This window comes from Eupeodes corollae, chromosome 2 (genome assembly GCF_945859685.1).
Source record: "Eupeodes corollae chromosome 2, idEupCoro1.1, whole genome shotgun sequence".
Lineage (NCBI taxonomy): Eukaryota > Metazoa > Arthropoda > Insecta > Diptera > Syrphidae > Eupeodes > Eupeodes corollae.
In genome coordinates this window covers 134,287,731-134,301,322 of record NC_079148.1, presented here as the reverse complement: position 1 = coordinate 134,301,322, position 13,592 = coordinate 134,287,731, and the positions used below count along the sequence as shown (strand labels likewise).

At 37.2% G+C, this 13,592-nt stretch overlaps 1 protein-coding gene across 1 annotated transcript in view; it reads left to right on the top strand.

Annotated features, from left to right (window-relative positions):
- LOC129944183 (ubiquitin carboxyl-terminal hydrolase 32) overlaps positions 1–13,592 on the top strand; it is a 30,798-nt gene extending 17,206 nt beyond the window's left edge. The window contains 6 exon segments of the mRNA XM_056053425.1: positions 9,724–10,259; positions 11,691–11,857; positions 11,927–12,081; positions 12,146–12,331; positions 12,393–12,980; positions 13,041–13,592. Of these exon segments, the coding sequence (XP_055909400.1) occupies positions 9,724–10,259; positions 11,691–11,857; positions 11,927–12,081; positions 12,146–12,331; positions 12,393–12,980; positions 13,041–13,313 (1,905 nt within the window). The 3' untranslated portion in view covers positions 13,314–13,592.

Here is a 13,592-nt window from a genome sequence, read left to right as displayed (position 1 = left end):
GCCACACTGATAAGGACCAATCAGGTTGTTGACGAATGGCTTCAGACGTTCACATAATACGGCAGAGAGGATCTTATACGCAATGTTAAGGAGACTGATGCCTCTGTAGTTGGCGCAGTTTAGAGGGTCTCCTTTCTTATGTATCGGGCACACTATGCTGAGATTCCACTCATCGGGCATGCTTTCTTCCGACCATATTTTGCAGATGAGTTGGTGCATGCTCCCTACCAAGTCATCGCCTGCTGCTTTGAATAGTTCGGCGGTGATGCCGTCAGCTCCAGCAGCTTTGTTTGACTTAAGTTTAGATATAGCTATCTTCACTTCGTCAAGGTCGGGTAGGCGGAATTGTTGATCTGCGTCGCCGAGGTTGAGTGGTTCTATCTCCCTTACAGCGGAATTCGGTTCGTCATCGCCGTTATATAATTTGGAGAAGTGATCTTTCCATATTCTCAGCATCGACTGCGGTTCTACTACGATGTTCCCCTGATCGTCTTTACAGGCTTCGGTTCGTGGCTGGTACCCTTGGGAGGTTTTTTTAGCTTTTGGTAAAATTTACGAACCTCATTCCTGTTGTGACATCCCTCTGTCTCCTCGATCGCGCGCTTCTCATGCTCTCTTTTTTTCCGTCTAAAAAGCCGGTGTTCCTCTCTCCTCTTCTGCTTGTAGAGCTCGCAAGCAGCTCTAGTCCTTTTGTGCAGCGCCGTTTTGTATGCCTCTTGTTTCGCTGCGTGAGCTTGCCGGCATTCGTCGTCAAACTAGGGGTTTCGCTGTGATGGCCGTGTGAAACCTAGCACTTCAGAGGCGGCATCTCTGATGGCTGCAAGGCAATGTTGCCACTGGTTTTCAATGCTTAATGCAGGAAGCATAGGACTCCTTAGGAGGTTATTAGAGACTCGATCGGAAAAGTACATGGCAGTCTCTTGCGATTGTAGCCGTCTAACGTCGAATCTTCTCACAGTACTTCCTTGTTTTGGCTTGGATCGGGATATCCGTAGCCGTACCTTGGCTACAACGAGGTAGTGGTCCGAGTCAATGTTGGCCTCTCGGAATGTTCGGATATCCTGGATACTAAAGAAGTGTCGTGCGTCTTGAGATGCGTGAACTGCGTACTAGCTACCAGAACGTCTCGCCCCGCAGCGAAATCGACCAGCCTGAATCCGTTGTCGGAGGTGGTGTCGTGCAGGCTGTATCTCCCGATTATGCCACCAAAGATGTCTTCTCTTCCTAGCTTGGCATTAAAATCTCCTAAGACAATTTTAATGTCATAGCCAGGGCACTGCTCATATGTCTTGTCCAAGAGCTCGAAGAATATGTCTTTGGTGTCTTCATCTTTCTCCTCTGTTGGGGCATGCGCGCATATTAGGCTTATGTTGGCGAATTTAGCCTTGATGCGGATTGTCGTGATGCGCTCGCTCACACTGTTGAAACTCAAGACTTTTTGCCTGAGCCTAGTTCCAACAACAAATCCACACCCAAATAGACGCTGTCTTTGTTCTCGGTAGCAGTCGCCGTAGTAGATTGCACATTGCACATTGTAATGAGTGAGAAATATTGAGTCAGGTAAAGCATTCCACATTCGCGTAGTGCGGCTCAAGAAAGAATCTCTGTTCTTAACAGTACGTCCGAAATAGGGCTCAAGGGTAAAGTGATGGGCATTCCTAGCAGTACGGGTATTACGGTTGAATTGTTTAAGGAGAGGAATGCAACTGACTATTTCGCTAGAACAGCCATACTCAACCCTTTTTTAATGGGAAACATTGATAATTTTGTAACGCTACCCCGGGCCACAAGACATTTTTTTTATCGTAAATAATAATACTCATTTTAATGTGCATACATACACTACCGGTCAAAAGTTTGAGACCACCTCTGAAATTTGAGAAATATCGAGTTTTAACCTCTAAACTGAAGTTTTAGGAAAAAATTTAATACGTGAAGAAAGTGAAGAGCATGTCTATATGTAAATGATAAAAAAATATAAACTAGTTTTGTACTAAACATAAATTATTTATTTAAAAAACCAATAGAAGCTCTAAATTGAGTTTTCATCAAAAAACCCTCCTTTAAATTCAATAATTTTTTTTACAATTCTGGGCAATCTTCTTACAAGGTTTTGTATTTTTTCTTGTGGAATATTATTCCAGCAATTTTGTAGAGTTTCCAAAGAGCAGATTCCGATGTTATGTGGTGATTCCGGACATTTCTGTCAAGCTCTTCCCATAAGAGCTCAATGGGGTTTATATGTGGAGACTGCGGTGGCCATACCATTACTTTTAGAATTTCCTCATCTTCTTTTTGCTTCAGGTATCCCCGGCAAAGTTTTTAAGGGTGTTTCGGGTCATTTTCTTACTGGAATACAAAACCTTCACCGATACCAAAACGTAGAATATCGTTTTATAGACTTCTTTATCCATTCTTCCGATCACTCTTGTTAGATCTCCTACTCCATCGAAGGAAAAACATCCTCATACCATTACTGAACCGCCTCCATGCTTTACAGTTGGGACCAAACAGTCTGGTAGCATCTTCTGTTTAGCACTGCGCCTGACGTACACTCTGCGATTTGAGCCAAATATCTCAAACTTGGACTCGTCGCTCCATAAGACTCTGTTGAAGTCTTCATCTGTCCAATCCTTATGGGTTTTGGCCCATTCCAACCGTTTGATCTTGTTTTGGGGCCACAGAAGTGGTTTCCGCACTGCAACGCGCCCAAAAAGTCCAGCACGCCTTAGGCTTGGTTGTATCGTTGATACAGATTATAGTTCTTCCCGGATTACATTGATCTCGGCGCGTATTTCTGGTGCTGTTTTCTTCCTAGAACGCTTGCTTATGGTGATGATATGCAGATCTTCGGTTTTCGTCGTAACTCTAGGTCGTCCTGACCTCGGTTTATCCTTAAAACCGCCGGTACTAGAGTAACGCTGTATGGTCATGTGAACTGCTCCTTTGGATATCTTCAGTTTTGTGGCGATTTCTCTTTGCGAATAGTCTTCTTCAATATGGGTCATAATCGCAGATCGAGTTTCAATAGTTAATTCCTTAACTTTTCCCATAATACGCACTTTGTTTACTGGAGAAGATCACAGTCTCAAATAAATTTAAATTGGATCAAACTGAGCATTATATACAAAATCCTGAATATGTAGGTATTCAAATTTTACATTTTTTATCCTTTAATATTACCGCAGTCATAAAAAAATTCCAAATTGAATGTCAAAAATCATAAAATTTAAAAATATGGGAAATCCAAATAGATGCCAAAAACCCAATACTGTTTTTTTTAACCTTTTTTCACAAAATTCCTCGTAATTTACAGAAAAGGATTAATATCTGGGGTTTTTCACTTGCACCTTTTATGAATGTTCTAAGTTAACAATGCAGGTAAAAAATCCTATATTCATTCATAAACCCAAGCGCCAGGTACAAATAAAGCAAGCCTTTGAAGGTAATCTCAAACTTTTGACCGGTAGTGTACATATATTATGTATTTATTTATTTATTAAAAATATTTGAATGTGATTCTTGAAATTGAGAACACATTTTCAAAACTTTATTTAGATCTGGCTTGTTGCTGCATGCCAACCTTATGACATCATCTAGGTGGGATTCCGTAAGTTTGTTTCGCTAAAGATTCGGAAACAAATGTATATCCAAATAATGTCAACAGAATTTGTGAACTTCTTTTGACGATTGCATATTTTTCGGAGACGATGCTCCAAAATTTTAAGTATTCACCTTTTTCCATTTTTTCCTTAAAAAGAGCTTTAAGATTTGAATCGTGTTTAAAATCTATGAACTCATCACAAAACTTTGCCTGATCTTGATTTTAAACAGGGTTCTGTCAGATAGTCGTTGTTTCCAGATGCCATGAGTTTTCTACAAGCGTTAAGCATTTTTTTATTTTTCTGATATCATGTAACCTTTTTTCAAATTCTTTCGACAGTGCTAATAAGTAATTCAATATTGTTGAGCAGTTTTCTTCAGAGATGTCGATAAGTCGCTTTGTAGCTATTTACTTCTTATTTCTTCAGGAAAATATTAAGCTTTTCTTCAAGAGCAAATATTTTACTTGCCATCTGTGAAATTGTGTTATTTTGTCCTTGTAAATTTTGTAAAATTTTTCTGTGATATCGCATAAAAATAATAAAAGACACCACCATTGATCATCTTGCAATTCTGGGTAAACGTTTTTAATTTTTGTAAGAAGAGGATTATTTCGAGGCGCTAGGAAAAAAACGTTTCCAAAACCCTTCCTCTACTAAGCCATTGCACAGAGGTATGCAAAAGAACGTCACCATACTCACTGCCCAATTCTTCCAAAAGGCTTTTAAATTGTCTGTGGTTTAATTCTCTCGAATATAATTCACAATATCAACTACAATCTTCATCGCAGCATCGATTTTAAATTGATAAACCGTGCTGCCAAGTTTTCTTGATGAATAATGCAATAAAATTTAAGTAAATTTGTCAAATTAATTTTTTCTAATCAAGATTATAAATCCATTTTCAAATCCAGTCATGGAAGGACAGCCATCTGTTGATATACCCACGATTTTCTTAATATCAATGTCATTCTGCTCTAGAAGATTTGAAATTATATCAAGATAATCTTTTCCCGGGTCTGACTTTTCATCGGAACGAATTTGAAAAATTCTTCGAAGATTAAATTCTGTTCTGTGCAATATCTAAAAAACACCGAGCATTGAGATGTTGCTGAAATATCAGTGCTGGAATCGAAAGCCAAGCTAAAAAACATACAATTATTTAAGTTTTCTATTAAACTTGTACCAATATATTTGAAAATGTCTTCAATACTTCTCACACATGTTGAATCAGAAAGCTCTGGTTTTTTTATTTCAGACAATATTTGTTTTGTGTTGCTAAATTTATCAGGCAGTATATCGGGAGTACTTACGAAACATTCTTTGACAATTTCTGCATCGGTGAACGGTTTCATGTGCTTACCAAGTGTATAGCAAATTTCATAAGATGCCTTAGTTACAACAGAGTCTTGAGATAAAGCCACGGACATCACATTTTATTGCTGTTGTAATGAATTTTATAAAAAAAGTTAATTTCTCACTTCTTAATTGTGTTCCAAGAGAATAAGTTTCGTTGAAAGATTTGTGTTTTGTGTTAAAATTACGACCAATATTATACTTTTTTAAAATATCTTTTTCACAGCACATTAAACAGGTAGCCGCGTTGTTTTTGCTTGGCACAACAAAATATTCTGTTTCCCATTCGTCTTGAAATGACCTATTTTCATCAAATATATTTCGTTTAGTTTCGAAGAAATTCCTGCAATTATTCTATTTTAAAAAAAAAATCACTGCAACCGCACTTACTGAAATTCAAGTTGTAAGTACCTATTACCTAATCTTCAAAACGAGGTATGTCGGCAAAATAGTTTCCTTGACTTATTATGCCTGGACTGCTATGTTTATGAATTTTCCATGCAAAATTTGAATAAAATGATTCTAATTCAATTTCGCAATGGCAAGAAAAGTAAGGAATACTCAGCGACATCTGTTTTTTTATTTAGGTTAGGTTATAGTGGCTGTCCAAGATGGAAACGGATTGTGATACCACATGAATCTTGAGGCTTCCTCCTAAGCTCAATGGAACCAGTTTGAGTCCCTTACGAAACGTGAGAGGCTGATTATACCGATATGATTTAGATCGTTAAAGAAGAATTCTCCTAGGTAATTCTTGCGTTTTCGAGCTAGAGCAGGGCATGTGCAGAGGAGATGAAGAACCGTTTCCTCATCTTCCTCGTCCATACAGCTTCTGCAAAAGTCATTTGAGAATACGCCTAGTCTCGTGGCGTACTTTCCTATTAGACAGTGTCCGGTTATGACACCTATTATCGAGCTTATATGCGATCTGCTTAGAGAGAGCAAGCACCTTGAACGTTTTAAATCCAGTGTTGGCCAGATGTTTTTTGTGGCTTGACACGTGGTGATGTTGTTCCACCAGGTGCCTGCCCTCCTCACAGCGTCTTGCATTAGCAGCAGTTTACAAGTAGCGATTGGTATGCCAGTACTTGCCAAACGTGGTAGGATGGGCTGTACTGTACCGTTCCTGGCGAGTTTATCTGCCTTACAGTTACCTGGAATGTCTCTATGGCCCGGCACCCAGCAAAGGTGAATATTAAACTGTTGCGCCATCTCCATTAGAGATGATCGACAGTTATGGACTGTTATAGAGTTTGTAGAGACAGAGTCCAGAGATTTGAAAGCGGCCTGGCTGTAAGAGAAAATACGGATATCAGATGTTGATATCGCGTTTTCTTTGAGCCAAGACAAGACTTCTTTAATCGCCAAAAGTTCCGCCTGGAACACGCTACAATGATTGGGAAGGCGGAATGAGAGACTTAATTTCAGTCGTTCAGAGTACACACCTCCACCAATCCCTTCTGGTTTTTGAGCCATCTGTGTAAAAATGGATTGACTCATCCTCCAAGCATGTCCTATCCTCCCAAAAAGATCTGGTAGGTATAGAAATCTGGAAGTTTCTGTCGAATTGTAGTTGGGGGAGGGTGTAGTCTGTGTGTTTTGAAATTTTTCTAAGTACCTTAGAATTACGGAGTGGCCAATGTTGTTGTTAGTCCACTGCAACGAAGCATTGAGGCGAAAGTTAACACAACGCAGCTAACATTAACCCGAAACCTGTGCCAATGACCTGTACATCGAATAATTTCCCACAGGGGACAAAAATGCTTCGTTGCATTTGAACCGGATGCATTTCACGCGCGCATTGAACAACACGCGCAACTCCAATAATGCTGACGCATCTGGGAACCAGGGTTAAGGTAGTTTTATGAATTAGGTTTAGATATGGCTTTGATTCAGTTAGTTCAGTAGTATTAATTTGGACTTGAGAGAGACTTGATGGTCAATTAAAATATAAATCAATTAAACTTAAAAGCTTGTTTTATTCAAATTGTAAGTCGGACGGTTGGGCTGGCCCCTCAGGGGTCGGCGTTCGCTTTTTTTTAGGATTCCCCTTCAGGGAATCCTTAACTCGAATAGCACAGCTTACAGCTATTTGTTTGCTAAATATGTCAAGAGGTGTAAGGTAAAACAAGGTTTCCAGTGCCGCAGACGGGGTCGTGCGAAGCGATCCGCTTATACATAGGCAGGCTGAACGTTGGACTTAATTTAACTTATCCCTGTTTATACCTTTCTCTCAAGCATACCATACCATACTGCCACAAATCAAATCAAATGGGGTGGCGCAACAGTCCGTTGTGAACCAGGGCCTAGTGACTTACAACTCTCAACCATTCCTGTGTGCGAGTAATGTTGTCAGGAATGGAGGGGACCTACAATTTTATGCCGAATCCGAACGGCTAGTTTGAGAAAGCACTTTTTCATGACAAGAATTACTCTTGAAGGATTTGTCAATTCCTCGCAAGAGGCAGTACCCGCGAAAATTATTTTTTTTAAATTAAGGTGGCACAGGCAGGGATTGAACCCAAGACCCCTTGCATGACAGTCCAACGCACTAACCATCATGCCACGGGTACTACATACTGCCACACCGTACGTTAAAATCGGTCTGATTACCGATGTGTATAGCCAATGCGTGATTCTGGGTTGTAAACCACATTTATTACCAATAGCGTTCTCGCAAGAAAAGAGAGCTACAGTAGCTTTTTTGACTCTTTACTGTACGTTTCGTTTCCAATTTAGTTTTTTGTCTAAGACAAGACCTAGGTATTTGGCCTCGTCTGAGAATTTTAATTGGATTCCGAATGTAGCGTACTAGACAAATAATGTCAGAATTTTTTATATCGTTGAAGTAGTTGTTTCCAAGGTGGGTTCTACGTCTTTGTGATAAGGCAGGGCATGTGCACAGAAGATGAGAGATTGTCTCCTCCTCCTCCTCGTCCATGCAACTCCTACAAAAATCATTTGCAGGGGCTCCAATTCGAATAGCAGCCTTCCTATTAGGCAGTTCCCAGTCAGGACACCTATAACGTAGCTAATGTGCAATCTACTCAGAGAGATTAATTGTTTTGAGCGCCTGGCGCTAAGACAGGTAGTGGTGTTATTCCACCTGAAGTTTGTTTTTTCTATGGTATATTGCTTTAGCATGAGTTTACATATAGCTAAGGGGATACCTATGCTAACATTGTGAGCCAGCAGAGGTAAAGTTGTTCCGCTTTTTTGCACGTTCGTCAGCTTTGCAATTTTCTGGAATGTCTCTATGGCTCGGCACCTAGAAAAGGTGAATGTTGAGCTGTGTAGCCATCTCCGTAAGAGATGATCGAAAATTTAGGGCTGTTAGTGAGTTAGTGGATACAAAGTCTATGGATTTTAACGCAGCTTGGCTATCCGAGAAGATGTGTATATCATTAATTGATGTAACATTTTCTCTAAGCCAGGATAGGACTTCTTTAATAGCCATGATTTCAGCTTGGAACACGCTACAATGACCAGGTAGACTAAAGGAGAGACTTAAGTTTAGTCTATCTGAGTATACGCCTCCACCAACCACATCCTCCGTTTTTGTTTGTTAGTTAAAATTATTCCGAATATTTTTTCACTGTAGAAAAGTGTTATTAGTGAGACCGATTACCAAAGTTTATGTATGACGGTATATGGGAGTTAGGGGTTAAAAAACATATTTTAAAAATATTTTTTCATTTTCTCTGGTAACATTGTTTTTTTTTAAGTTTTGATGAATGGAACTCTAAATGTTTTAGAACAATTTAAGTGAAATTTAATTTTGAAAAAAAAACAAGAAGAATTAGAAAAACTTCACAAAATGATATGTTATACGTTTTTTTAAATTTTGTTGAATTATATATCTCAGACAGGTCATGAGAAGGACCTTGTCACTTTAAACTTTTGTAGATTTCTTCCGTTGATTCGGATGTACTTTTTCTCTCATCACAGGTTCTATTTATTTTTTTTTTGTGGGACAATCAGCATTTGATAGACAATAACAAAAAATCTCTATTTTATTCAAAGAGATGTGAATTTGATCAGGATTTTCCAAAATTGTAAGAATGATGACTTGTGTACATTCTAAATATTAAATACAGCTTTGTTAAGAAATTATGCCATTGGTTTTGGTTTTTAAAATTATTTTGTTTTCTTTTTTTTTTTAATTAAAAATTTGGTTTTGTTTTCTAAATTAATCAATTGATTACCCCTAACATGTATTTTTGAATCAAACTTTAGAAACTAGATCACATGTCTAAATTTGAAATTGTAGTAACTTGGAAATGGAGCAAAAAATTAAAACATTTATTATTATTTATAAATTTTGGTAATAACTATTTGCATATATCCTATAAATATATATTTTTAACATAAATACATAGCTTTTGAATTGTATCATTGAGTTTGATTTGATTAGTATTCTTTTTTTTTCTTTGTTGTTTACCCTTTTATAATGATAAATAAACTTATAAATAAATAATAAATTAATTAATTGCTTTATTTGGTGCTGTATTTATGTAGATTTTGCACAGTTATTGTGTGTAACTTAATTTGTATATTTTATTTTTGTTCGTTATATTTTACAATTATATCTTATTTATAATTGTAGTTTATAAATTAGTGCGTTAAAGTGTTTTAATATATATCCCTTTTACTCACCTCACATACATCATTCCAAAAGTAACAATTTTAGTCAACAAGCAATTTTGTATAAAGTTATAATAAATTCTTAACTAATGAAGAAAATTCCTACTTGTTAATATTTCAGCAATCACCTGAATTAGGCACTAGCCCCGAGAATACATTTGTCCATAAAAATTGCCAGCGCAAGCGAATATCTTCATCAAAGCTACTGAATGAAAATACATCGTCATATAACTGCAGCTCAGATGAGGCGAGTAGTGTAGGCAAATCGCCTGTAGACATTGCCGATATTGATATTAGCCAGCCGACAAAGAGTCCGTGTCGTGGCGCCTCGAACAGTGATAGCTGTGACGATGAAGACAGCAACTCGTTGAATTCCGATATGAATTCAAGCAAACCCGGATTATTCTCGAGGGTGCCATCGCAACATTATAAAGTTGGAAAGTATTTAATGGCTGTTCATCGGAAGATTACCAGACAAGATACATACTTTTTGTCATATCATAAGACGAGGCCGAGTCTATTTGGAGTGCCATTGCTTATACCCTGCGGTGAGAGTGGTACAAATAAAGATTTGTATTGCGCTGTTTGGGTTCAAGTCAGCAGATTGCTCAGTCCATTGCCGTTGGCTTCGGATCAATCGAATCATGCTGCTGATTGGTAAATTTGAAATTTTTATTACTAACAAAAGAAGTAAATGTTAATTTTTATCAAACGGAATGTGCGATCCTCTGAAAAATGATTTTGCATTAGTCCTCATTTGTGTAAATTCAAAAGATAAATCAAATCATATTTTGTAATTTTTCTTTTGACTTTCATCCCATCTACACTGAGTTACAAAAAAAGTGGAGCACCTTGAAATTTCGAAATTAATTACAATACTGTTGCTAATGCAAGACGCTGTGAGGAGGGCAGGCACCAGGTGGAACAACATCACCACATGTCAAGTCACAAAAAACATCCGGCCAACACTGGATTTAAAACGTTCAAGGTGCTTACTCTCTAAGCAGATCGCATAAAAGCTCGATAATAGGTGTCATAACCGGACACTGTCTAATAGAAAAGCACGTTACGAGACTAGGCGTATTCTCAAATGACTTTTGCAGAAGCTGTATGGACGAGGAAGAGGAGGAAACAGTTCTTCATCTTCTCTGCACATGCCTTGCTCTGGCTGAAAAACGCAAGAATTACCTAGGAGAGTTCTTCTCTAACGATCTAAATCATATCAGCATAATCAGCCTCTCACGTTTTGTAAGGGATTCAAACTGGTTCCATTGAGCTTAGGAGGAATGCTCAAAATTCATGTGGTATCACAATGGGACATTAAACTGGCCTATATGTGTCCGTTTCCATCCTGGACAGCCGCTATAACCTAACCTAACCTAACTAACTTACCTACAATAAATTCCGAAGAAAGGCATGATTCATATCTTAAAATTGAGAAAAAGGGTAAATCGTAAAATAAAATTTTAAAGTAAAATTTTTTTCTTGCATAAGTTCGTGCCTATAGGAGTTGTTATTGTCTCCCAAAAAGAAAGGAATCAGTTTTTTTTTTTGCATTACTTTAATCAGAGCAGATCAAAGGTAACTAATTGGATCTAGATAGGCAGGTTGCATTCTTGTCTTTTTCTCCAGAATGTCAGAAATATCTTAAAAGGAATTCATCATAGGCTAAGCAAGCAAGAGTGTTGATTTCCATTTTTTGCAAAAGCACTCTACGAGACAAAAAAAGTTGAGTCTAATACTGTCGTCAATCCTCCTCACATAAAACGTGTCGCTGTTGAAAAATAGCTCTCACCGAAGACAAAACCTCGACTCAGCAGTGATATATCATCACTATACGAAGATAATAACAAAAAATAATAATATGACTATACGCCACATTTTTGTAACTCATTGTAAGTGGTTGCCATTTTACAAAAACTTAGATTTTCAAAAGGAAGAATTCTTTTAAAATAATATCTTGACGTGTATATCTTGAAGTTCAAAACATTGTGACTTTGAAACTATTTCTACTCAAATGTTTAAATTGATTTGGTGTTGATTTAAGATGCGTATGTTAAACTAAACGACAATATACTTTTTTTTTAGCGATGACAGTCTGGGATATGACTTTCCTTTTACACTAAGGGCTGTAACGAGCGATGGATTGACGTGTGCTCTCTGTCCTTGGACCAGCTTTTGTAGAGGCTGTGAAATTCCGTGTAATGATGATTTATTGTTGCGGGGTACTTTGATTCCTTCAAGTGCTGCAACAAGTATGTGTGAAAGTCTCAAAAATGTGTATTTACTTAGCACTCAATAAAATCTGTTCTCTTTTACTTAAGGTAATGCTTCAACGCCAAAACTGATGACAAAATTTGCATCGATGCCAAATTTGGAACCAAAGAAACACATGGATTTGAAATCTAATCAAATCAATATTGCAATCGACTGGGATCCCACAGCACTTCATTTACGCTATCAAAGCACCAGAGAACGGGTATGATTTTGAAATAAGTTTTCATTTCATTCGGAATAGGTATATATTTTTGTTTGGTTTTCAGTTGTGGGAAGATCACGAGTCACTTGCTATTTGTCGCAAAGAACGAACAGAGCCAGTAGATCTTAATCATTGTCTTCGAGCGTTTACCTCAAAAGAGGAACTAGAACAGGGCTATCATTGCAGTCATTGCAAGGGTAAGAAACGAGCAACAAAGAAGCTACAAATATGGAAGCTGCCTCCAATTCTTGTAAGGATTTTAGTTTTCTTGTGCTCTTAAGGGTTTGTTTCATTTAAATTTGTCTTCTTAGATAATACATTTGAAGCGATTTAATTGTGTCAATGGGAAATGGGTTAAATCTCAAAAAGTCGTGCATTTTCCATTTGATGATTTCGACCCGACGCCCTATTTGGCATCGGTGCCGCAAGAAACAATATTGCGGCACAAAGAATTACTCGACATGAAAAATAATGCCATGGATCATTATGCATTCGCTGACGATGATGTTGTTGTCGAGGAAGATTCGGCTTTAAGTCGTCAAGGAAGTAGTGAATCGAGTAATGATCTCGATCTAGATTCCGAAATTCAAATAACCAATGAACAAGAAAAGAATAAGAATAAGAATCGCTGTGAAACAAACAAAACAGCTGAAACATACGGCAATGATGTGATAAGCGAAGATGTAGTCCTAAGAAACACTAGAAGTAGTTTAGTAGATAATTCGATAGCCACACCGAAAAAAATAGTAAATGCCAGAATAGAAAGACGGCGACGTTTGATATCATCTAGTCTTACGAAGACTCCAATTATAGATGGTGAATTTGAAGATTTCCATCATCACAAACTGAAAGAAGGTGTTGATCCGTTTGATTTGAAGTACAAATTGTATGCTGTTGTTGTAAGTTATTGTTTTACTTTCAATGGAGATAGATTTTTATGATTTAATTTGCTTTTTCAGTCACATTCCGGAATGCTTAATGGCGGACACTATATTTCATATGCTTCAAATCCAAATGGTTCCTGGTATTGCTACAATGACAGTTCATGTCGAGAAATTGCTAAACAACCAAACATTGATCCTAGTTCAGCTTATTTATTATTTTACGAACGTCGTGGCTTAGATTACGAACCATATTTACCAAATATCGAAGGAAAAACAATACCAAATGAAAATGCTCTAGATATCGATGATAATGAAAACGATTTAAAGAAAATGTGCGTACTATCATAATCTATCTATGCGAATTAATTATAGATATCAAAAAAGTCCACACAAACAAATTAAATGATGAAAGCTCAAAGATTGATTGATTGTGAAACTTACCATAATTTCAACGATGCCATTTCAAATTACATAAATAAACAAAATATACTAATTATTAATGAGAAACAAAAACACACGCAATATAAAAATAATAACATTAAACAATTCTTTCGTGATATAACCGCAATCGCTTTAAATGTTAACATTGATAATTAAACTATATAAATGTGAATTTTTCAATCAAAA